At 45.0% G+C, this 25,328-nt stretch overlaps 1 protein-coding gene across 6 annotated transcripts in view; it reads left to right on the top strand.

Moving 5' to 3' along the window:
- GLI2 (GLI family zinc finger 2) overlaps window positions 1-25,328 on the top strand; it is a 205,431-nt gene that overhangs the window by 147,798 nt on the left and 32,305 nt on the right. For all 6 annotated transcript variants that reach the window (XM_075093060.1, XM_075093059.1, XM_075093064.1 and 3 more), the window contains 2 exons: window positions 13,771-13,973; window positions 15,648-15,839. In XM_075093060.1, the coding sequence (XP_074949161.1) occupies window positions 13,771-13,973; window positions 15,648-15,839 (395 nt within the window). The remainder of the gene's footprint in view (window positions 1-13,770; window positions 13,974-15,647; window positions 15,840-25,328) is intronic.

The raw sequence follows: 25,328 nt of genomic DNA, 5'->3' as shown, positions 1-25,328 counted from the left end.
GGTTTATTGAGCCTGGAGAAAAGGGTGCTGAGGGCAGCCCTCATCGCGGTCTGCGCCTTCCTCACAAAGGGGGGGGGGGGGGGGGGAACTGATCTCTTGTCTCTGGTGAGCAATGATATCACCCAAGGGAACAGCAGAAAGATGTGCCAGGGGAGGTTTAGGTTGGATATTAGGAAAAGGCTCTTCCCCCAGAGGGTGGTGGAGCACTGAAACAGGCTCCCCAGGGTTGTAGTCATGACACCAAGCCTGGCAATATTCAAGAAACATTTGGACAATACCCTCAGAGATATAGTGTGAATTCTGGGGTTGTCCTGTGCAGGGACAGGGGTTGGACTCGATGATCCTTACAGGTCCATTCCAGCTCAGGACTTTTTACGATTCTATAATTCCGTGACATATTCCAGTGAAAATCCATGGGTACAATAGCATGAGCTGCATTTGCTGTTTATTTTTGGCTCATCAACTTTTGTCCTGCTTTGTTGAACAGAAGAATGAGAGCTTTCAAGTGGGACTTCTGTAATTAAAAGTTTATCTCCTACGCTTAGGTTGTTACAACTCTTCTTGTGGTTGCATTGTCCCTCAGATACTCTATGACTGAGCTTAGAAAATGGCCTGTGCCTTCTTGTACATTTTTTCTATTGGCTAAAAGCTTTTATAGCAGGTGGGAACGGTTGTATTAATCCTTACAGCATTCATGAGTACCAAATGTGTACTGCAGTGCTGAATAAGAGTAATTATTTTGCTTTAAGAGTAATTATGAACGGCTTTAAAACTTGCACTGTAATGTGATGAGCATGAAGGGAATTGTTAATATTAGAAGTTCAGTTCTGGATAGTTGAATTTTTGTGGTTACTAATAAGACTGCAGATTATTTAAACTATAAAATTTTTTTTAAATCCCCTTTATTTTCATCTGTTATGTCCTTTGGTTATTTTAGCAAATCAAGCAGAAGATACAACTAAAAAGAAAAGAAACAAAAACAAACAAACAAACAAACAAAAGTATAGGCAAAGTACAGGACCTTAAGTCCTACTTTCAATGTAATCTCCAAGCCAGAAATATGTAGACATCAAAATCCCATCAGCAGCCTGCTCTCACAGTGAATGCATGTAGGAGTTTATACCCCACTGAAATCAACTTGGGCTGCAAAAGATACTTAAAGGTGTAAAAAGATGACTGATGGGACTTTCAAAAGCTGCTACCACACAGAACTCGCTGCTGGGATTTCAGCATAGCTTTGATTTCCAGTTTTGGTTTGTTCATTGCTGTGTTGTCTAAACAGGTAAAATAATCCCCTGCATCTGAGCAGCTCTATTTTCTCATTCCCAGACTATACTACAATGGCCCTGTGTTTGCCTTTTCCAAAACTGGAGAGAAACATTTAAATAAAATTTTGTGCTGAATTATTAAAGCCACTGCAAATATTTTCATTAAAATTTGAGTATGTTTAACATCCCTTCTCTTGAATTTTAAATAGAACCAATACTTGCTGACTTAATTACCCAGAAATATTTCTTTTTTAGATTTTTACCTTATATTAATAAAACAAGTGTATTTACATAGTTCCAGCCTAAGCAAATCTCATTTTACTGACGAAGTGCATCATTTAAAGGGCACACAATGTTAACACCTTTTGGCTCGCCTGAGACTTTACATCATGCTACACATTGAATCCATAGTGAGCTTTATCCTTCCTGATAAAATGTTAAAAAAACCCCTCCCACAACTCTGGTCATTCTAAACTGTCTCCAAAACATACCTGTTTTCATTGAGGTTGTTGAGTCAGATGGACTTTGGCTGCTGTTGTGGCAAGTGATGGCTATAACGTATGAGTCCAGCAGTATGGACCATCACCAGAACAGTTAGCATGAGGAGGATGTCTGAGGGTCTTTGCCAGCATTGATGTTGTGAAAAAAAACAAAACCAAACCTGTTTTTCAGACAGCACCCCAAACCCAGCTGTAGTTCCCTAGAAAGGAGAGGGTAAAGAGTGACTGTGCCTCTGTTGTTGCACTGTTTAGGAGAGAAACAGCTTCAGTGACTTGGCATCAACCTCGTGCTTTGGGGAATTAGATGTGATATCTAAGGTTGGATTGGGGTCATTTAAGGTTCAGCTAAAGACTGGAGATGCTGGATTTCCTATCTTAACCCAGCTGAGCTTAGTGCCCTGCTTTTACCTGAGCTGAGGGAAGGATTGGGGCATCTAAAATTGATGTGGGTTACCATGCAGGCAAAAAGGCAAGCGAGAGTGGTGGCCAGGGGAAGTGAGGCCACAGCACAGCCTTGAGGACAGAGGTCACCGGAAGGTGGTGGCACGGTGATGAGCTGTGCTGTGCTCAGCCATCCTCTCTTGCCAGGCTGGTGAGCGCCAGACACACTGTACCCTGACGCAACCACGGCAGATGCATAACAGTGGGCTCTTTGGCCTCAAAAGGCAATGTGTGTGTTTGCCTCACTGTCCAGCTAAGATGACAACAACTCTTTGAGATATTTTTCTGCATTTGCATTTACAAAAGCTGGATAAGCCTTTTTTAAAAAAAAAAAATCTGATAAGTAGCAGGCAATTGAATTAACCACTGTTGACTGTATTGCTGTCTCTTAACAAACTCCATCTGTATGGTCTCCCTTTGTAGACACAATTTTATAACTTAATTTCCCTACCAAAACATCAGTGTTTACTTAGTAAGAAATCTGTTCTTTGTCAGCTTAAAACAGTGATTTCTTTATTACCACTCTGCACAAGGAATGACAGCACAGAGTTGGCACTGGAGCAAGTCTGGTTGAGTCTACAGCGTTGTAATGGAAACAGGGTGAACTGAGGGTCAAGTGTAATGGGATTTGTATACAGAAATGTGTCTGCATAAGGAATAGCTGCATTAGATAAGAGAATGAAAGATGAGGTCTGCAGGTTTCCCTTTGCATGGCATTGGGAGGGAGGTGTCTCCATAGGTATACGGCACTGCTGACGTGGGAGACGGGGTTACATCTGCGCCAGCATAGCAAAGATGCCTAAATCACACATGCATGCTCTGGTGCTAGCTGACGTTGGTGGGTGTTGGATGGGTTGGGGCGGTGGTAGGTGATTACTCTGAGAATGTCTTCTATGTAATTTTTATTGATTTTGGAAAGCATAGGGTCAATGAGGGGTTTAAAGGCTGTTACAGTCTGTGGCCTCCCTAAAAATTTTCCATCAGGATTGCCGAACATGGCATCATGAATTTAATCCAAATAACAAGAGGTTTACAGGGGTTTTTTGCTATCCTTCCCAGCACCTGAAGGAGTTTTTTGTGATTCCCAAGGGTTTTGCAAACCACAGGTTGAAAAGCACTAGTGTAAACTTTCAGCAGTAAACAGCTAGGGAACATCAGATGTCTATTCCTTCCTTGATAAATATGTTATACTTTCCTGTGTCATTGGAAAACTGGAAAAATAGGGGAGGAGCTGTAGAGAATGACACCAATGTATCTGGGAGAAAAAGGGATTTGGAAGGTAGGCTTCTCGGGTGGTAAGTAGATGACAAGATATAAAACACCTCATCCATGAGCTAATGATCTGGGGGATGGGGGGAGCATCCTGGCTCTTTTAAAGTCCTTTGGGCTTGTACAGTTCAGCAAGCAGTGCTGGGGGTTTACCACTGTACTGGGCTTCTGTTTATTGCTTTTAGTTTCTCCTGCTATAGAACCTTTCTCAGTCTTACACTGCAGGCTAGAGCTGGTAGAGAAATGCCAGTTGTTTATCACAGTCAACTGTAGAGAGATTCAGCTTTCTCTGAATTATTTGTGTTCATCTTTTCCCTATGGAAAATTAACTCCCAGCTGAATGTTGTGCAGCTTTTAAAAACATCCATGTTTCATTCTGGTTCACTTTCTTTCTAATGATAAAAAAGAGGACAGTAAAAATTGATAAGTTAAAAATAAGAAATTAAAATGGAATAGCTAACTTGTTAATTCTCTTATTTTGTACAGAAAACTCCAGACACTTCCAAGAGAAAAGCTTGTTTGGAATAAAAAGGCTTTCTCCCTGCAGTCATATCAGTGAAAAACTTTTACCTAGTTCTGCTTTTCACCATATAATTGCTTGCTTTTCAAAAGCATACTCGTAGCAAAGCAAAGGATGGTTAGATCAGCCAGCCTCCTGGATCAGATCTTACATTACATCTTGAGCTCTTTGAGTGCTATTAGCATTTCCTTTTAGAAGTGAAGAAATATTGACAGTTTGGTAGGTTATCTCGCATTTTACTGCACGTTAGGGCACTTCAAAGTCTTTATGTAGTGATGGGAAGTGTCATGAAGTAGATGTGAAAAGGGCCTTTGGTCCAACTAAACCTGTCAGCAAGAAGATTTAGGGCAGATGGTTATTATTAGAAATCAATGTATTTATTATATATTGTTCAGGAATATTTCCCTTTGGAGGTTACTGTGAGTGCTGTTGCTGTTTAAAATGTGTCAAATGCCAGTAAAATTAATTCCTGCAGAAAATCCAGGGAGCCCTGACCAAAAGCTTTGCTATTATAGGGATGCATGTCTTTTACTTCTTTGTGCTGTGACGTACCGGGGCAGGTACACACGCAGCATGCCAGCAGTGTGTCTGGGGTGTGTGTACATGTGTATGTGAGGTGTGTTTCTGTGTGGCTATCACAGTCACCTCAACATACAGAGCTCCTCTGACTGCTCGGGCTAGAAAGGCTTTGTAGAGATCTGCGGTGTTCCTGTTCCCATTTCTTTTTATTCCCCCTTGTTAACCATTGTTTTCTGGTTGCTTCCAGTTGGTTACAACAGCTTACTGCTGATTCGACCAAGAACAACATCTTTCTAAAGCCTGAACACTGATGGTTTTCCCCTGCACTGCAAGAAAGAGAAGTAGGACATTTCAGGCTTTTTATAATTAGTTGGGTGTAGGTTTTCCTTCCTTGGTGTCTTGCTTAGTTATAGGATTTAAGAACCTTGGATTATGGGAAGAGGACATTCCCAATAGAAATGGAGCATATTAGCGGCAACATTAAAGCTGGAAGTCGCTGTCCTGGAACAAAGATTCATTTTCCATTCACCCTATGATTTACAGTACATTCCAACCAAGTGATTTGGCTGTGGTCTTCTGGCATAACATTGTTTGCCCTTTCCCTGACATTTTGCATATAAAGAAAAGTTATGAGCTTCTTGGGTATTCAAGGTACCAGGAAATGCAGGAGTCTACCTAATTTGTTAATACAAAATTATAGATGTCAGACATAGACTCTGTTAGTTAACGTTGGTTAGAGTAATGCTGCAGCCAGTTGATTGTATTACAGTCATGATGAAGAGGAATGGTCCTTTTTTGCTTTTCTGGGATATGACAGGTAGAGAGCCAAGGCAGATTTAAAGTGTAATGAATGAACAAGTATTTTCTATGGTTTGCCTGACTCTTCCATGAGCTCCACTGCTGTGGTGTTACTGCCACTGACTTGCTCTCTACACAACAGGTTAGAGCTGGCATAACATGGAAAGGGACTTTTCAGCAGTACTATAGGAATAGCCTTTTAAATGTTAAATCCCTTTGTAGCACTTCAATGTTACTTTCTTTTAAGGGAGAAAAGCCCGTGCCCAAACAGCATTGCAAGAAGACACTAGGCAGGGATCAAAAATTCAGATTTCCTACACACACACGTACACTTCCCATTTGTTTTCCCAAGCCCAGTGTCTTCACAGCTACAAGCAAAGTATTCACTCGAATGTGCTAATATCCTCAACATGTGTCTCAAGGGAAATCAATCAGATGCAGAGAAACGGCTGTGTTGCATCCGACACATCTTTCCAACACCCATTTTCCACATGCCCTCACCAGCACAGAAACCTCTCAGATCTCCCTCAGCTTTTTACTCAGCTCTGCCGTCAGGACCTGGTCCATGTCCACACCTTTCCTGTCTCCTTCCCCACTGCTTCCCACCTTGCTTGACCCCCCACATTCACAATGCCACTGCCCTGCCCTAATCCCCTCCCCTCCCTGAGCCTGCACTGTTTCAACACCCCAGCCCTCAAATTTTGTGACTACTGGAATTAAGTTCTCATGCCTGGTGGTTTCAACCTGAAGTTCACATGCCTCCAGGTTTGTATTGCTCTTTCGGTCTGTCACTGAACTGCTTTCATTGGCTATTGCACTTTTATCCATGCTTTCTTTCATGCCTTTTCTCTCACTCTCCTCTCTCTCCCCCACAGCTACCTTCCTTGAAGTTCCCCTTCTTAAAATATGCTTCTTCTATGGAAGGCTTTCATCATTAATCTCTCAAGAAACTATCTTAGAGACTCATCTGCTGCGCTTTGATTTATTTGTTGTGGGGTTTTTTTGGTGGGTATCTCACAAGAACTGAGCTGGTCATCCTTCTACCTCCATTGCTAAAGGAAAGCTTGTGTGAAAAGGTGGGCTTTCAGAACTTAAATTAAAAGATCATGTAAGTAAGATAATTGGATAAAAAAGGATATTAGGATCTGAAACAGAATGTTTACTTGCTTTGATGTGCTTTGGGAACATATGTCTGCACAGTGGGCTATGTGGCTGATTAAGTATAAAACAACCTAAGAAAAAATCACCACTATTAAGCTTAAATCAAAGATCTCTCCTCAAGACACTAATTTGATTTAGGTTTGAAGGTCCCATATCAACTTTAATTTCTACCTTTGATGTTTTGCTTCTTTGTGTGTTGTATAATGGAGGGCAACCTTACTTATGAAAAATTTGCATTTTCTTCCATTTTAAAAGCAAATATTGATATTGTTGTTGTTATTGTGTTGCAGTTGTGCCTACAAGTGTCAGCCAAAACTAGACCTGCATTGTGGTAAATGCAGCATAAATGCAATTAAAAAACCATATGTAGTTAGGAGAGTTTCTAATTTGAGGGCCTGTTCCTGTACTTAGGCTCACAAGTTCGCTCCCTCCAAATGACGCCGCCAACAACCTGTGAACTTAAAAGCATTGTTAACTTCTGGTGGACCTTAGATGAAAAAAAAAGTTGCAAGTTTTAAACCAAAATACTTTTGATTTCACTGATAAAAATAATAATACTCTTATATCAGGTGAAACTAAACCTTTTGCTCCATTTGTTCTTAGTTTTAGATATTTTAAACTCAGAACTGACGTCAGGTATGTTTGAAAACGGAATGGTCTTTTGAAAGGAAAAATAAAGAATGTTTAGCTTTTTTTTATTTTTTTAATTTGGAGACAAAAAGTCCTTTTTCTTACTGGGAGCAAATATATTAAATTGGCCTCATATGCTAGAAGTTGCATTAATTCTTGAATATGTTTTTCTAAGGGATGGAAGAAAAATAAGCTAAGAAATGGCACTCACGTTAGATTATGATACTGTTTCTATGGTGCAGATGGAAAACAGAGGAATCGATGAATTGGAGGCTGTCCTTGTTGCTCCTGCTGTCAGTGGCAGAGTTTCCTTTGACTTTAGTGGTACAAGATTAGATTTTAAGGTGTGATTTTTAAAGGTATTTAGACAACTACCATTGCTAATGGATGCATGGTGGGATTTTTCATTGTGTCTGCCTAAACTCTTCTCAAAGCAGTGCCCGAACCACAAATCCGCAAATAAGAAATTTGTGTCTCTTAAGGCCCAAAAGAATTACCACAGTTATCTGATCTGACATTTGTGACACTAGCCATAGGATTCCCCCCTTTAATTTCTACAGTGGGAGAAATTACACTTTCCTACTATTAAAACTCCAAACCTTGCAGTATACTTAGAGCCCATCTTTTAGAAAAACATCTAGTTTTGCCATAAAGTCTTGCAACAGTGCTGAATTTACCACTTCCCTCCATAAACCCATCTAATGGGAACTTGGCCTCACTGTTAAAATATCTTTTTTGTTTTTCATGCTTTCCATGCCTCAAAGCCATTTTTGAGGGGAGAGGAGAAAATGGGAACTGCTTGAAGCGTGCCTGTTAAATTTCTGCAGAAAAGCTTTAGCAATTTTTGTCCAGCTTCACAGCTTCTTATAAGCAAGTGCATTAATTGCTGAATTGGCAAAGGTACCTCTGATTTTCTATAATATTCACCTTTGTGGGTATGGAAAAAGAAAGAAGACATTATTAACCCCATCTTAGAGCTGAGAAAATACAGGAAAAAGAAATAAAATGGATTGTGCTGAGCATCCCGGCAGGGGAGGGCTGGGATTTAGCAGTGATGTCTCTTGGGGTCCCATCCTAATCTCTTCTTAGCAGGACACGTAAGCTGGCATCTTTGAGTTGATAGCCCTATATTTGAGCATCAGGTCACTTTACTGGATAATTATCAACTTGTTGCAGTGCTGGGAGAGCTGGGAAGCATGAGTGATTCCCTGTCACCTCATTACGGGGCTGTCCCGCTCTCCCTGGCAGTGGCTGGAGGGGAGAGGCTGTTGCAAGGCAGCTCCGTGCCGATTCCCCCTGCACATTCTCCGCTCTCTGAGCCAAGAAAATGGTAGGGGGAAAATCTTTGTGAATGATCAGACACTATGTGAATTCAATAGTTTTGGCCCAGGTTTGACCTCTGAAAGGTATCATGTTTTGAGGGACCTTGTGGGGTTTAATTCTGTGTCACGACCCCTTGCCCTTCCTGTTGTAAGGGACTTTAAATCAGAAATAAACAGAGGTGAAGTTGAGGGGCTGGCGAGAACTGTTTAGACTGAATCATTTAGGATGGGGCATTTTAGGTTTGCCGCTGGATACAGCATTGGCATCCCATATGCAGAGTGTCTGCCACAAGCGCGGTCCCTTTTTTGGGCATCCATATGGGTCTTCTCCATCTCGTGCAGACTTTGGGTGGTGTTCTGGGTACACAGGACTTGCAAAAACCAGGCCAGGATGTTTTATTTAAAACAAAACAAAAGCAAGGATTTTTTTATGTGGGATTTAGAGGGGTTTGTTGGCTTTAAAAGCTTTTTTTTTCTCATAGCAAAGCTCTACCAGGCTGATATACCTCCCCACGAGCAGCTCTGTTCCTAGCTTCCATCTCTATGTAGCAGCCATGCAGATTTTTTTTATTGTACAGCAAAACAATTGCCTGCAAGTGTCCATATTCCGTTAAGCATATGGAAAAGTATTCAGCCCTTTGTTTTCCACTGAATAAATATATTTGGTACATAACTATTAATTTAGACTAGTCATGGGACATTAGTGCTGCTTAATTGTTCCCATTTTTCTGGGGTTTATTTAACTGACGGAGATTATTTCAGAAATGTGCAACTTCTTTAACTGTTGCATTCATTGCTGGGTGCCCCTTACAGGGGCTCCAGACATGTATGCAGCAGCAAGGAGATGGTGCTGCCTCTCTATCACACAAGATTTTGGGATTGCTGGTGCACGACCACAGGGGGAGATCAGGATGAGGAAAAGTCACCCCAAAGCCCTGTTCATAGCAGCTAGCACTGGTTTTGCCAGTCCCGGAGAGGTTTCCCTTCCTACTGGCCCAACCCAGAGATGCTGCTGCTCCTCTGCCATGGGACCACAAGGATCCTTTCTCAGCATTGTGTCCAGCTGCAATGCCCCGAGCACAGCACACAAACACCTCCAGTGAGCAGTGGCATCAGGGGCAAGTGACTGTCAGGTTCCAAGGCACACTTAGGGACACACAGGTCCACCTCACTGAAAGCCACAGGCTGAATTGTTTTGCTTTGCTTTCCAAAGAAAAACCAACAGCTTCTTCCCCCAGCCTTTGGGATGAGACTGCGGAGCTTCAGACAAGATGGTGCTCCTTTCAGCAAAACCCAGGTGGCAGGAAAGCTAAGCAGATCCCTTTCCCCAGCAAAGGACTGTCAAGGAGTGACCAGCCCCTGGGAAACCACCAAAAATCTCCTGGTGTCCTACCAGCAGTGTGTGTCACATCTTGGATGCTGGTAGCTCTCCTTGTGCTGGTCATGCTCCTCCACTGTTGCATGTACCCACTGCCCCATGGTCCTGCTCTGCAGCTGGCTGGAGCCAGGTAAATAGTGCAAGGATTTCTGCTCTCCGAAGATGTTTATACACTGCACCAGTAAAGACCTGCTCTGTAAAGCCTTCAGCAACGTGCATGCCCCCAGCACCACCATGAGGCCCTGCAGCCCTTAGATGGGGTCAGATAATGTCTTATCCACCTCGGTGTCTCCCTCTCTTAGAGAGTGGGTGCGGGCAGAAATGAGTCCAGGCTCATGTGCTTCGTCAGAGATGCAAATTGCTCTACAAGTCCTGAGCATTAATTATAAAGCCTGGGATTCTCGACAGAGCTGCAGGGAAAACATGCCCCTGGCTCCCATTAAATTTAATGGTGTTTGGACACCCAATTCCCTTAGCCTATTTGAAAGCCAGAATCCCAGTTTCTTCAGAAATATATGTGGTCAGGTGAAATCCCTTGTCCCACTGCAAACAAGATTTTTACAGCATTGGCTTCACCAGGGCCAGAACCTTTCCCCTAGGTGCTGGGCTATTTTCCTTGTGCCATCTGTGGGATCCGGGGAGGGAGCAGGGGTTCTGGGCAGGGAGCTCTACAGACACACTGTGAAACCCAGCTCTGGCACCATGGCACAGTTGCACAGGCTGGTTCACTGCACCAAGCTAGAGATTGTCCTGCTGCGGGGTTCAGGGCACGGGGACCGGGAGCCCTGCTTGCCCAGGAGGTGACCTGGGCATGGGGGGAGAACAGCCTTCCCCCAGCATCACTTCATGTTTCTTCTGTTTAAGCCAGTGCCTCTAAAAAGCAGCGGCTAGTTGTTGTCCCTTTGCCAGTCTAGGAGCAGACCTGTGAGGCTACAGCTGTCTCACGTTGTGTATTTGCAGAGTGCCAATGCAATGGCACTATCTGGGGCTTGGGGATAGATAAAAAATAATGCCAGCGGAGCAACTTGGAAAAAAGGGGAAAAATAAAACTTTTGGGGAGTTAGGAGCAGAGGATCCCTCCAGCCAAGTGAGCCATTCCTGGTAAGCAGCTACTGGAAGCCACATTATTTTGGGACGTGCTGCACCATGGGATGGTGCTTTGCTAGAATTATAGGTGTACAACGGTGAGAGGTGATCCCTGCCTGGGAGGGCTTACAGGAGCCAGATTTAGCTGAGAGCATGGTTATCATAGTCCACAGATGGAGAGATGTATCAAGGAGAGGCTTTAAGCAGAACCATAAGCAGAAGCCTGGTCTCCAACCCAATCTTTATGCACATGGTCAGCCTCATATTGAAACACCGTGCAGGTCTCCAGCTGCATGCATTTTAGGTGAATTCTTGATCTTTTTCCTAGTGTTACCTTTTTGGCCAAGGTGGAGTTTTCTTGTTCTGAGGGATTCCAGCATTTCTGCCCAATTTAGCACCGAGAAAATGAACAGCAAACCCTCCATATTGTTATACACATTTTAGATGTCAGCCTCACAGTTTGATCAGTGGAGGCTCCAAAGGCTCGTAAACCTGGTAATACATAGTTTCAAGCCTGCATCAAAGAAGTTCACAACCCTTTTGGGAGAAGCTGTGAGTACTGATGAAAGAGGGAACGTATTGTATATGTAAGAAAACTTCTTTCATGGCTTATGGATTAAGGCAGGCTCTGTGGCCCAGGGAAGATTGGGGCTGCTTTTAATTTACATCCCCCCTCGTTTATATTAAGTCTTCATCAGAAGAAAAATTAGTCAGATGTTTTCTTAATGACATCATTTTTTTAAATCCTGTTTCATTTTTTCCAGATGAGGCAGTGGAGATTATTAGAAATGAATTGAAACTAAATCTGGAACAGAGACTTTGATTCACTTCTCCCTCCTCCCCAGTAGAAATAAATTGGTCGGCTCCGTGCTCAGCCACCTTTATTAGCAGCCTCGACAGAAACCAGCCCTAGCGGCCTTGGCTGCAGTTTTCCTGAGCTTGCCGCCACTCCAGCTGATGTCATGGTGAGAGGCACTGGAGAGTGAATCGGAGAAGGACTTCAGTTGCCCCATAATTTTAGTAACAAAATGCCATAGCGATGCAGGTGGGGAGGTTATGAGGTCTGAAATAGCCATGCCATCATAAGTTTGTCTTTCAGTGCCGTGAAAGAAAACAGGCTTGATACTGGTGGGTGTTCCTCTAGTGAAACCCTGGTCTTGGTCTGATGAGCGTGTGTGAGTCGGTAGCAGTACATCTCTGCAAGTTCTTTATATCTGATAGGTTTTCACTGCCTTGTATTTCACACCAGTGAGCTATAGAGTGTATTGCTACAGGAAAGTACTTTGAACTATAAATATTTTAAAAGGCATTTAATTTACTACCCATCAGCAGAAAGTGTTCAAAAAGCCACAAGGTTTACTAATTTATCAGAAAGACAGAGAAACACACAGAAGATCAAACAAAGACAAACATGCTCGTAAACTGCTGAATAAGTCTGCAAAGCTTATTTTACATTTCTGTGTGGTTTTGTTGATATGCAAGTATTACAAATAAATTAAAATGCACCTGAACTGTTGATAAGGCAGGGTGGGACTGAGATTCTGAGATGCAGGTGGCATGTCTAAACTGCTCAGACCCTCATGTTTGTGGTTGTCTGTGCGTGGTGAGACGGATCTTACATGCACTCACTAATGGCATATTTAGATATTCTTAGGGAAGGACCTTTGTAATACTATGCCTTAGCTCAGCCCACATCCCAGATCCCTGACCTCTAAAATCCCAGATCCTCATGGTCTCCTGTGCCTGGAGTGCAGCCCCATGGGGTGCACATCCATCTCCCTCAGCTTTGCCAAAGCACCCAGCCAGAGACGAATGCTGTCCCTGCTGTGACCTGTGTCTCCACACCAGGTCTGCTTCCAGCAGTCTGTGAGTACTGAGAGAGCTAATGCAAAGCAGATTTTCCTCTTTCATTTTGCCTAATGATAACTGTGCCTCTTTTGGTGTCTAGCTCATATTTTCTGCTTATCAGCTCAGAGTGTGTAACTTTTTTCCCCCTCCTTGCACCCTCTGCGGCTTGTCTAAGAGTCCAATGGTACAGTAGATGTGACTGGGAGATGTCTGTGCACTTTCTCTTCCATCTTTGCTCACCCTGAGAAAACTGCTTGAGTGCCGAAACATGCCTGTGACTTTTTTTTTTGTTACCTGCTGAATCCCTCAGCATTTACTGACTTCTTTCTCAGGTAACACTCGGCCTGAGGAAGATCTGAGGGATTTAAGAGGTGGCCCCCAGAAAGCATGCAGTAAAACCTCTCCTGAACTTTTGCCCTCTGAACCGTACCACCGACCTGTCAAGGAGGTTTGTGCAAGCTGTGATGGACGCAGGCAGGGAGGGCTGCTCCACCGGCACTGGCAGAGCTGTGCACGCTGGGCCAAGCAAAGCACGTCGCCTCCAAATCATAAAAGTACTCCTTGTGCCTTTTGCATCCTTTCATAGGCAGCCCTGTCCAGGGCTTACCTGCGTTTGGCAGCACTAAACACCTGGATACCCAGGGGCAGTAAGGAGCTTGCAAACCCTGGGTCCACCTCAAATGTCTTAATGTAGCCAGTCTCCCTGTACAAAGAGACGGGGTGAGATCTCTAGCACGGGCCATGCTCCACACAGCCTGCATGTGCAGGTGGTGCCCAAAGTAGCTCATGCCCCTCTTCAAGGCAACCACACTGGGGTGACCCACCTTGCACAAACACGTTTAGTGCAATGTGGGTGCGGGTCCACAGGAACCTTGTGCTGGCTTCAGGACTGGTTTCATTTTTTCCCACCATGTCCTCAACCTCCTCCCTCATGGGCGAAGATGGTGGGGTGGGAGGGAGAAGGGCAACACGTGGCCATGCCCACTCTGGGGAGGCTGTGAGTGATGGCGTGTCTCTGTTTCCTTCCCAGGCCTCCTCCCCTGAGCGGCAGCCCCGTCATCTCTGACATCTCCCTCATCCGTCTGTCTCCACACCCCGGCGGGCCCAGTGAGTCACCCTTCAGCCCGCCACACCCCTACGTGGCACCCCACATGGAGCACTACCTCCGCTCCGTCCACGGCAGCCCCACGCTCTCCGTTATCTCTGCTGCTAGGGGCCTCAGCCCCGCTGATGGTAAGACTCTGGGCTACTAGTACCGCAGTGATTTTGTAGCTCACCAGAACTGAAATTCCCTAAGACCCAGGGATTTACAGCTGCAAAGGCTCTGCAGCTGCTCTCTGAAGTGGGAGAGCTGTCTCTTTTTCTTTTTTTTTCCCCCTTTAACTGCACATTTGTTTTGCATCATTGCACTGAGAAAGCAGAGCGTGAGAATAGCTATTACCACTGGATCATATTATAAATATTTTGCTTAAAGTACGTTCCTTTCTGCAGCGCTCTCGGCTCTCTTACTATCTTCCCTGCTCTTATGTCTCTACTGGGAGCCCTGCTTCCCCCAAAGAGGGTCACAGTTGCTCTGGCTGCCTGGCCTGGCTGGGACTGACGTTGCAGACATGAGGCAACACTGGCTGGACTATCCCCTGTTGGCCTCGTGTCTTGGGGTAGGATGACTCCCGGGTGAAGAAGAAGGGCTGTATTTTTTCCTCCTTACTCCTGGGCTGTCTCACCTCAGCTTTCAGGAGAAGGCAAGGGCATGCGAGCGGCTGGCGCTGGGTGCATGTGGAGGTGATGTTGTTCTCTGAGCCCCAGCAGACCCTGTGTCAGGGAGCTGGGGACAAAAACGGCCAAGCAGGGAAAGGGGAAAATGCAAGACACTGCTTTCACTTGGGAAGGTGCAAGTGGTGACTTACTTCATCAGAAGTGCTTCATTACACAATTACAGGCAGCTGGCTTAGTGCCCAGGGAGCGGCCAGGGTTGGGGGACCCAGTGTCTGCACACCCAGGAAACGCCAGCATCTCTCAGCTCCTGAGCTGTTGCAGGGGCAAGCAGCCCTTCTCCACCACAAAACAAAGTGCGCCAGAGAGCGACAAGGCCCTCGACTTAGTGTCTGGCAGCATAAAACCATCTTCTATGGCTAAAAATAAAAACATCACAAGGGTGATGGGGAGATGCATGCGTCTTCTTCCCTCCCCTAAACGTCATCCGAACTCCCAGCCACCCGCCGCAGAAAGGTCTGATGGCTGACATTGTGTGTGCTCTGCCCCATCCTTCCCTCCCAAAACCAGTTTCTTTATTTCTATGAAAAAAAGGCATTGTGTTTTGGGTTGCTTTTCTTTTCCTTTCATTCTTTTTTTTAAGGCAGTGGTAAATAAGTTAATGGGGCAAGAGGGTGGGGAGGCAGGTTTGAAAAATTACAGCTGGGAGAAAGTGAGCATAATTGGCTTTGGCAGCCAAAATGGTTTTATGCTGCCAGACACTAAACCTAGCTCTATGCATTAGACCTTGGCTTTAATTTCCTCATGCTGCTATCGGGAACTGGGCTGCATTTGTCTTTCCTTCCTAATAGGCAGGGATGTTAATGCTGACAGGGTTACTGCTGCTGGTGGGCTGGGCCCTCTCCCCCCTCCCCGGGGTGCCGGCTGCATCCGAACGGGAGGATTATTAGAAGGGGGAATGAGAGATTGTTTATAAATTTGCGGAAATGGAGGAATGCAGAGGCCCCAGCTTAGTTTCTTTTGTCCGCAGAAGCACGCCCAAGCACACGTCACGAGAGCCCTACACGGAGCTGTGCGGCCGGGGCTGGCGGGGGGCACGGGGGGGAGACGGGGCCGCCAACGTCAGCGCTGAGGTCTAACATTGCAGTGGGAACCTTCTCCCCATGTTTTTCTCCTCACCCGCGGCTCCGGCAGTGGCTCACGAGCACCTGAAGGAGCGAGGTCTCTTCGGGCTGCCCCCACCGCCACCGGGAGCCAACCCCGCTGACTACTACCACCAAATGACGCTGATGGCCAGCCACCCGAACCCTTATGGGGACCTCCTGATGCAGAGCGGGGGAGCAGCCAGCACAGCCCACCTCCACGATTACCTCAGTCCCGTTGATGGTGAGTAGTGGTCTGGGTCCGCCCCAGGGTGGCTGAAATTTTGGGACAGATGGATGAGGCTGTCCTCCAGGTGGAGGTTTCTGTATGTGGTCCCTCTGCCCTGCTGAAACCCACCGGTGCTGTGCTATAATTTTTGGCTTAAAAGGTTTCCTTGTTCCACATACATGTATAAAATCTACATCATTTTAGATACATGCATTGTGGCCTTTTTGGGAGGATGGCATGGTTGCTGCACGAGCAGGAGATGGGCTGGTCCGGTGGCAGGGTATTGCTACCATCCTGCTGCCCTGGCCAAGGGGTGACCATACCGTCCCTGGGGGTGAGCTCCAGCTCCCCATCCTACTCTGTCTGCTCCCAGGTTTAGCTGGGTTGGTGTCTGGGGAAAAGGTGGCCATTTCCATGCATAGCCATGCTCAGCACGATGGACTCCTCATCTGCTTTGGGACCTCTCAGATCCCCAGGGAGAAAAAATATGTTAACAGGGAGTCATGGTGGAGAGGATATGTTAGTACTTTGCGGGAGAAAAAAATTGCAGGAATGCAGTATTTATGCTAGTATCAGGCATTATAAGCCCAGAAAGTTCTGGCTCCTGACTAAATGAAGAAGAAATAAAATCATGTTAGGCGCTGTGGTGCTGAGTCACCCCTGCGGCCTGACCGCTGCCCTGGCGAGATGGGTAAAATCTATGCGGAAACGTATTCAAGGTCCAAATGATTTTTAGAGCTGTTAGAAATTTCTTTCCTTTCACTTCATGCCACATCTTGTAAGAACTGGGGTTGTGCAGATATTACAGAGGGCAGTTTGGGGATTATTTCTGTTGCAAGAAAGAGAAGTCTCAGCTTGACTTTCAGATGCCGGCTTCTGTTTCCTGGGCTGCCTTCGGATTTGACTGTGGACCATTATAATATTTGGAGTGGAGATCTGCATCATTTCATTACTGCTTCAAAGTTTCTGTTGTTGAGCTTTTAAGATGAAAGACTTTGCGGTCTTGCTGCTTCATAAAGTGACTGGTTTAGAATGATGAAAGCTGCTCTGGCTGTTCAGTGATAGGGGCTTATAGATATTTCTAACAAAAAAACAATTTCTCATCTGCAGCTGCTGCAGAAGTTTTACCTGAATAGTCATTTTTCTGCTGCCAATTCCTAGATTGATTGGGAACCTGGATCCTAGCCTGAAAAAGAGAGCACATGCTCCTTAGTACCATCCTGCCTCTAATACCCAAAATATATTCTAAGCTTCTCTGCTACAAAGCTGGTCAGTAGGTCTTCACTACAAAGGGTTAATGTCTGTGGTTATAGCAGATGGGTGCAAACCAGCCCTGCCAAGTTCTCCTTGGGCTCACGAACAAGACTCTTTCCTCCTTGCCTCCTTATTAGTCCATCTCTGACCAGCGGTGCCTCACTGAAGTGCCAGATAAACAGCCAGTACGGGAAGCAAACACAACTGTTTTCATGCTAGCACAGGCTGACTCTCGGCACACCAAGACACCCATCCTCTGGTTTGCTACAGATCAGTCTTTATCTGAAGTCGTCTGAGATACCCCCCTCGGCAGAAGACTCTCTTCCTGCATGCCTTCTCCTGAAAATGACTCTAAAGTAAATTACATATCAGAAGTCCCATTTTAATGCAGCTGAGATAATCATTACTCATTGGAAAGCCAGGGCTCACCAAGCATTTTGATCTTTCAGCAAAGCTTTGTTCACGAGTAACTGGAAAGCCTTTTCTGGGCCTTCACATGCTCCAAATGAGATGAAAACTCTCAAACATCATGAGGATATGACATGAGACACCGGAAGGCTACTTTTTAAAAATGTGTAAAGGAGCAGCAGCCAGTCTCCGGTCTATGTGTTTGGGTTTATCCATCAGCTGGAAAGAAGAGACACTCATGCATTATCAAGGTGGAGGTTAAAAAGGATGGCTCTGAAACACTGGCTGAGGAACCAGAGTGTTCCTCTTTTTTTAGAAAGTTATTTCAAAAATTTAAATCAGCAGGGACTAAGTAAATAGTTGAATGGATAGTTTAATAAAGCATCCTCTTATGGTGGTTTTCTGAGACAAGAATATCAGTAGCATGCATAAAACCCCAATGAGTCACCACCTCACAGCATCTTTCATTCAAAGAGCCCTTTTATTCCCAGAGAGCCCCAGAGAACATAAGAACTTTACAAGGATTAGTTCGCTGAAAATGCAGGTAGCTCCTGTCAAGCCACATGTAGCACCATCACACATCTGTGATAACATTGGCATCTGCAATAGAAAAAGAAGCTGATAAGCATATATTAAAACTGGCCTATTCAGTGTCATATCGCAGGATATCACAGAATCACAGAATCCCAGGTTGGACGGGACCTCAGGGATCATCTAGTCCAACCTTTCTAGGAAGAGCACAGTCTAGACGAGATGGCCCAGCACCCTGTCCAGACGACTCCTGAAGGTGTCCAACATGGCTGAGTCAACCACTTCCCTGGGGACATTATTCCAATGGTGACTGTCCTCACTGTGAAAAATTTCCCTCTCATATCCAATCGGAATCTCCCCAAGAGTAACTTGTGTCCATTCCCCCATGTCCTCTCCATGGGACTCCTTGGAAAAAGGGAGTCTCCATCTTCTTTGTAGCTGCCCCTTAAGTACTGGTACATGGTGATGAGAGCCCCTCTGAGCCTCCTTTGCTCAAGGCTGAACAAACCAGCTCTCCCAGCCTATCCTCGCATGACAGGCTTCCCAGTCCTCTGATCATCCTGGTGGCCCTTCTCTGGACCCCTTCCAGCCTGTCCACATTCTTTTTGTATAGCAGGGACCAGAAGTGGACACAGGACTCCAGGTGTGGCCTGACAAGCACTGAGCAGAGTGGGATAATGACTTCTTTCTCTCTGCTGGCGATGCCCTTTTTGATGCAACCCAGCACCCTGGTGGCCTTCTTGGCCGCAGCAGCACACTGTTCGCTCATGTTGAGCTTCCTGTCCACCAGGACACCCAGGTCCCTTTCCACAGAGCTGCTCTCCAGCCAGGTGGGTCCCAGTCTGTGCTGCACTCCCAGATTATGTTTTCCCAGGTGCGTGACCTTACACTTGTCCTTGTTGAACTTCATAAGGTTCTTGCTGGCCCACTCCTCCAGCCTATCCAGATCTCCCTGCAGAGCAGCTCTCCCTTCTGGAGTGTCTACTTCCCCACTCAATTTGGTGTCATCTGCAAACTTCATCAGGCTACACTTGACCCATTATCCAGATACCTTATGAAGATATTGAATAACATTGGGCCCAATATCGATCCCTGGGGGACCTCCAAACATCTGTAGGTCCATGGGAGGTCTAAATGCCGGGTATGGTAGTTCTTCTACAGACACATACCTGGGCTCTTCTGGTTGCTGTAATTACATTTCCTGAAGAATTTCCCAGTGCATCTGTGTTGATGTTCTTTCATCCTTCCAAGTGTGTAGGGTCTATTCTAGAATTGGGTGCCTCATAATGGATTATTCCAGGTGACCTAGTGGTTGCATAACAACATCGCTGGGGCAGTGAAGACTGGTGGGGAGAAGAGGTGAACCTGGAAATGACTACATCTTTCTAGGCATGTTTAGTGCATCTGATGGGGTTTTTTTTGTCCTAAGCACAAGGGCTCCTGATTGCCCTCAGCCCTTCAGGAGGTGTCATTTGCTCTCAAAAGGAGTATATCCAGACTGACTCAATGCTTGTACTGTTATAGCCCTGTACAACCTGTACATCAGAAGATCCTGAAGTATTGTACAAAGCAAAGCTGTTTCATCACTAGAGACCCCAAAGAGAAAAGAGATCAAATGATCAGTAAGCAGAGCAGTGGCTGCTCTGGGTACAAGACCCTGCTCTTCAGAATAAGGACTCTCATGGCCAGGGTGAGAAGCAGAGATCATCTTTAAATCCATCGCTTACTTCTGTTTGCAGAGTGTCAAAAGTGTGAGTGGGTTGTCCATACTGAGCCAAGGAATGGCGTCAAGGTCTTTTGTTCAACTTACATTCAAGCCATGGTGCATAGAGGTAGTCACTCAGGTCAGGAAGGCTGCATAGGTGTGTTTGTGCAGCCTTACAGTTACCGACAGCAGGAATGACTCTGCAGTGCTAATCATGGCATTTCAACCAGTTATGGGGCTAGAGGGGGCACCCCTATCCTGTTTCTTGCTGCCTGGTGCATGGCAGTCACAAACGTCTTGATCATGACCAGCAGTTTAACTGGGAAAAGTCTTTGTTCAGCCCAGGAGAGCCAACTGGCTAGCAGCTGGTGCAGTTGCCTGGGATATGGGCAAATCATCAAGCAAGACTTTATTCCCCCAAGTCAAACAGTGATTCAGCTTCACTGGCCTCTTTCAGTCAGTGTTGTTGGAGCCTTTCTACTTCAAGTAAATGATTTAATAGCCATCCGGGTAAGGAGCAGGGCTGGCAGTGCAGCCCAGTGGTTACTGCAGCCAGCAGGCGTGTCTGTGAGAGGTGAGCTCAGGACTCCCCTCCAGCAGGTTTATGCAAAGTGACTGCGTCAGGATGGATGGAGAGAGCCCAGCCTCACAGTGTCCTAAGAAAGAAGTGCCTCGCCTGGGGCTTGAGAGTCCAGCAGCTTGGGGTTTGCAGGCTGGATATGCTGGATCACAGATGGCTTCCTAAACAAGCCAGCTGTTGGCTACTCTGGGCAGACGGCGCGCCCTGTAGTTGCTTCCTTAAAAACTCTGAAAGATCTTTTTTGTTGTTGTTTCCTTTGTCCCAGCACAGAATGGAAACTTGCTGAAATCTCAGAAAAGGTTCAGAGAATGGGAAATTATTTCCCACCCATTTCTAGCCAGCAATGCTGTTTTCTTCCCCAGAAAAATATGTGCAGAAGAGAGAAAAAGTCCCAGAGCATCCCATAAGCTCTCTGTCTGGAATCCCACTGCACTCTGGTTTCTAAAGAATTCAATTTACATATGCAAGTTGGGTCGTCTAAACAGTTACCTTGTGGATTGGGAGTAGAAGAATGCAGCCTTGTCTTTCAGGAGGATTTGAGGGAAACATTAGTATGCCTTGAACTGCAAAATTGATCAGCCCTGGGGAGGGAAGAAAGAAGGGTCCCAGAACAGCATCTGGTGCCAGAACAAATGTCCAGCATCTGCTGCAGTCTAAGTAAGATGTGTGTTGCCGCTGCAGAAGGGAAGAAAGGAATAAGGACCTGGTTATGTGAAGAGTGTTTGTAGTTTATTGCTGCTGCTTATCGATTAAGGGATCATCCTGTATTTTTATGCTGCCCTTGGATTTAATCTGACGACGGGAGCAGGGGGATGTTTCTGTACATTTTGGATGGAGTTTTCTTGGTGAGTGGCCAGGAAGAGGGACCATTTTGGTAATGCTGTATTTCTCCCAGGGCTTGGTCAGGGGATGCAGGGCAAGCAGTGGCTCTGGCTGTGTTCCAGCGAGGATGGGGGGTGAGCCAGCTACAGCCCACTTGCCTTATGGGCTTGGCTGTTTGGAAGCAGATTCCCCGGATGTCCCTCTGCAGTCGAGATGACGGCAACATACTTGTCCGTAAAGAGATGCCTGAGATTTCCTTACCCTGAAGGAGCTCCCACTGAGTGCATGGCATATCCTTTCAGGAGGACTTTGCTGCCACTATTTCTAATGCTACTGCATTAGAAGGAGGCCTGATTTTTCCTTCCATAAAAACCATCTCTTCTAATGTCCCTCTGATACATCACAGCCATGGTGAGTGCTTGGAGCAAGGACCTCTGCTCCCGCCTTCCATGAGCCCTGTGGGGTCTGATCATGATCTAGCACGACAGTGCTGGAAGCAGCCACAGGAGTCAGACCACAAGCTGTCACATGTCAAAATGAGAGGCTGACCATTTGGCTCATTGTCGCCTGTTGTGGATAAATCTAAATTGGGGAAGAAAATCCCAGTTTCTGAGCAATCCATGAATGTGATAATTCATAGACTTTGTAGGAAATTGCCAAGGAAACTCATACCTTTTCACCCAGAAATCTGGACTTTCCTCCCAGCTCTAGGCTGGCTGGAGGACTGGGCTGGGACATTTGGCAGACGTAGCCAGTGTCACTTAAAAATTCAGCCTTGAATTCTTGCTAGTTTAGAAATGGGATATTTACACCCATTCAGGAGACAAATGGCTTTCAGTTGTGAGCTGTGATATTTACATTTACCCTGCAAAGATAATGCTGCTGTAAAGGCAAGCTTTTTCTACTGAAAAGTTATTCCAGACAGTTTTAAAATGTTTTTTAAAATGCGTGCGTTATTTTTAGTCTCTAGCATAGAGCTGAGTAGAGCTCTAGAGTAGAGCCGAGACTGTGACAGCCAGTGTATCTGGGTCTGTGTATGAAATGGTATGGAAGGGCCAGTGTGGTCCAGTTAAAACACTATAAAGTATATCTGGAATGGACTTTCTGTAAGAAGAGGCAGCAGGGGGCAAAGGCCTATGGTAAATTTTTTATTTACCTTCATGGACTGCTATCCACTATCGCCAATGCCCAGAGCTCTGGGCTCAACCTTTACTGCACCCTTCCATTCTCCATTTCACATCTCAATTTTAATCTCCTCCTAGCTCTGAGAGTGTAGGGAGATGGGGACAGTCTTTTGGCTTAAAATTTCCTCTGCCTTACTTAAGGCAAAAAGATACTTTTGTTGTTGCTTGAAATCTGAAATAGTTTTGGAGTCTAAGCAGGCATCTTTATCTTTTACAAAAACAACAACAAAAACAAAAGTTTCTTGCTTTCAGAGCTGATTCTTTTAATATACACCAAATAAATAAAAACCAAGCTGTTAGTATGTCCAAAAAAAGGAGCAGATAAATGTAGCATGTTTTCCAAGTGGGAAAGAATTAGTTTGAAAGTAAAGATGAGATAAGTCAAAGACACAGGGGTGTTTCTAGGTCAGCTTTTAAATTTTTATTTATTCCATGCTCCAAAGTCCATAGCAGTCAATGGAAAGCACCTGCTGGCTTTAGTAGGTGTTCATTCAAGATGCGAGGTAGATGTAGCAGAGCAAATTGATACGGGAAGAGCCACCACCAAAGAACCCCCATCCTGGACATGCTGTTAATGTACTTGGCTGGAAGTATTATTGAACACCAGAGGAGGCAATGATATGGATTACCTCCTGGAGTTGACTTGGCTTGTTTCTTGTTTTGTTTGTGGGCTTTGGCCCATCATTTCTTTCTGGATCTAGGAAAAAGTTTTCCCACCTCTCAGAAGTATTCAAGGTAAAGAAACTGAAGGTAAAAAAGGTCTCCATCTGAGGTAAAGAGGGACAGAGAAATTAATTTTTAAAATTGAAATTCAGCAGATGACGACTTAATTTTAAAATAATTTCCTATTTTCATTATAATTTTCAAATTCATTTTAACCTATGATGATTTTATGTTTCTCAACAAAGCATCTTTTAGACCAACAACATAAAGTAACAGATTTTTTTCTGTCGAGATAGTTGAAGGGAGTACCCTGCCAGTTTGGAAGTTCTTCCAGTAACATGTTTTCCAAACATCAAAAAAGTCTTAAAACTAGCCCTGTTCATTTTGATAAGTCAGCATTTCTGAAGGGGGGTTGAGAGGAAGAGTGCTAGTGATAAATCCTCCCCAGGCTCTCTGTCTCTGTGTCTGAAAAATGGATCCCACCTTCATTTACTTCTCTGGGCATAGTCACTGCTGAAGAAGTTGTATGTGGTTTTTCCTTTGAAACATCACTGGACCTCAGGCAACAGAGGATTTTGCTTACGTATTCAAGTGGCTGTCAGTCAGCCCATATTGAACATCTTGCCTATGTATACAGCTGTACTAATGCTTCTCTTTGCTGCTGCCTGGTATCATTTCACATTCGTGCTCAGATCAGGGGATTAGGTCAGGCCAATTTTATTATTAAGAATGATCCTGGTGCTGGCTGCTAATCTCGTTTTGAATAACAATTTGAAAATATTCCCTCTTCCTAAATGCACTAGCAAGTGCTTCTTCATGTCGTTAAACTCTTTTTCTGTTTCCCAGACTCTTCCCTTCCCGGCACCTTCAGCGGGCTGTCGTTGAGAGAATTGTTCATCCGTAGCATGATTTTAGGTCACAGCTTTCCCTAGAAGCCCACAAGACCTAAGAGGCTTTTGTGTAAAGCATCAGCCCAACCTATTGGATCTGCTATCAAACATTTCAGATAGCCCACGGTACTTGCAAGATCTAAAGTAGAGTGGACAGTAACACAATGCATATTACTGGGTTTGGGCTGGAGAAGTCCCAGGCCAGCTTGCAAATCTGACAGCTTCCAGCAGAGTTTTACACGGGGAAAAAATGATGTACCTGTGTGCAGCGGGGAAGGAGGGCCATGTTGGATAAACTGCAAAAACCCAGGTTGCTGTTGGACATGAGGACTTCTTCCCTCTTCAAATTAATGGCGACCAATGGCTGAACCAGCACTGTGGACATAAATCATGGGGAGAAACAGCGAGAAATGAGTACAAGGCTTTTCTTTCTATTTAGTAATTTATCAAGGGAAGTGGCACATTAATAAACAGATCTCCCTTGAGGTGTGGGAGTAACAGAGATAAATATGACTGTCAAATCTGGCCTGCTTCCTTCTGTTAGAGAGGGAGGAGACTGTGGGAATGCAAATGCAGAAAACAATATCTATATCTAGAAAGTTGCATATTATTTGTTGGACAGAAACACTGACAACTCATCTGAGATTGATCCCCATCACACTAGGTACAGTACATACAGAATAAAACACAAACCTTATCTAAGGAGCTCATCTAAATAGATGACACTGGGAAATAGGGACACAGAAAGAAGCAGCAGCTTGCTTAAGGAGATATGTCTGCAGAGGGCTGAGAACAGCACCCAGGCCTTGCCAGGTCATGGCCCATGTATTGAATCAAGACGCCTTAGTCAGAATAAAAAAAAAAAAAAAAAAGAAAAAAAAAAGAAAAAGCACAAAAAAATTTAATTAGTTCAAATCAATACATTAATATGTTGCAGACAGAGCAGAGTTTTGATCATGATGATCTGAACACACACACACGCAACCCTCATTTTGCTTGGTCCAAAGTTCTGGCAGGGCCTAGATTTCATGAACCAAGTGTGGAGTTTGGGAAAGCTTCACTGCAGCATTTAGGCAGGGCCAGCCTTTGCTGAGGGGAGTTTGTTTGCTTGTTATGGTTTTGCATCCATAGTGCCTTTACAAACCAGTTGGTCCTTTTCCAGCTTCTGAGGGAAGTGCCACTCACCACAGCAGAACAGGGCTGGAAACTGTCAGCTACAAACATTAGGAAAGTTTGAGCCTAGTCCTTCCAAATCATGGGACAGCTTTAATACTCAGGAGGTGATTTTTACAGACCTGTGTGTTCTTTCCATTTGCTACCTGAGCCTTAAGTCATGTTTTCAAGCTTCTCCCTGCCCCATGGGACTGTGGTTATACAAAAATACTGTAAGATGAAGGTGTTCAGCAGATGTACAATGACCTGATTTTTAGGAGAAATTCCCAATATTGTCAGTCTTGCACCTAGCAA

Source organism: Phalacrocorax aristotelis, chromosome 5 (assembly GCF_949628215.1).
Source record: "Phalacrocorax aristotelis chromosome 5, bGulAri2.1, whole genome shotgun sequence".
Taxonomy (NCBI): Eukaryota; Metazoa; Chordata; class Aves; order Suliformes; family Phalacrocoracidae; genus Phalacrocorax; species Phalacrocorax aristotelis.
Note: the sequence above shows the minus strand (reverse complement) of the source record. Positions and strands in the feature narration are given on the sequence as shown.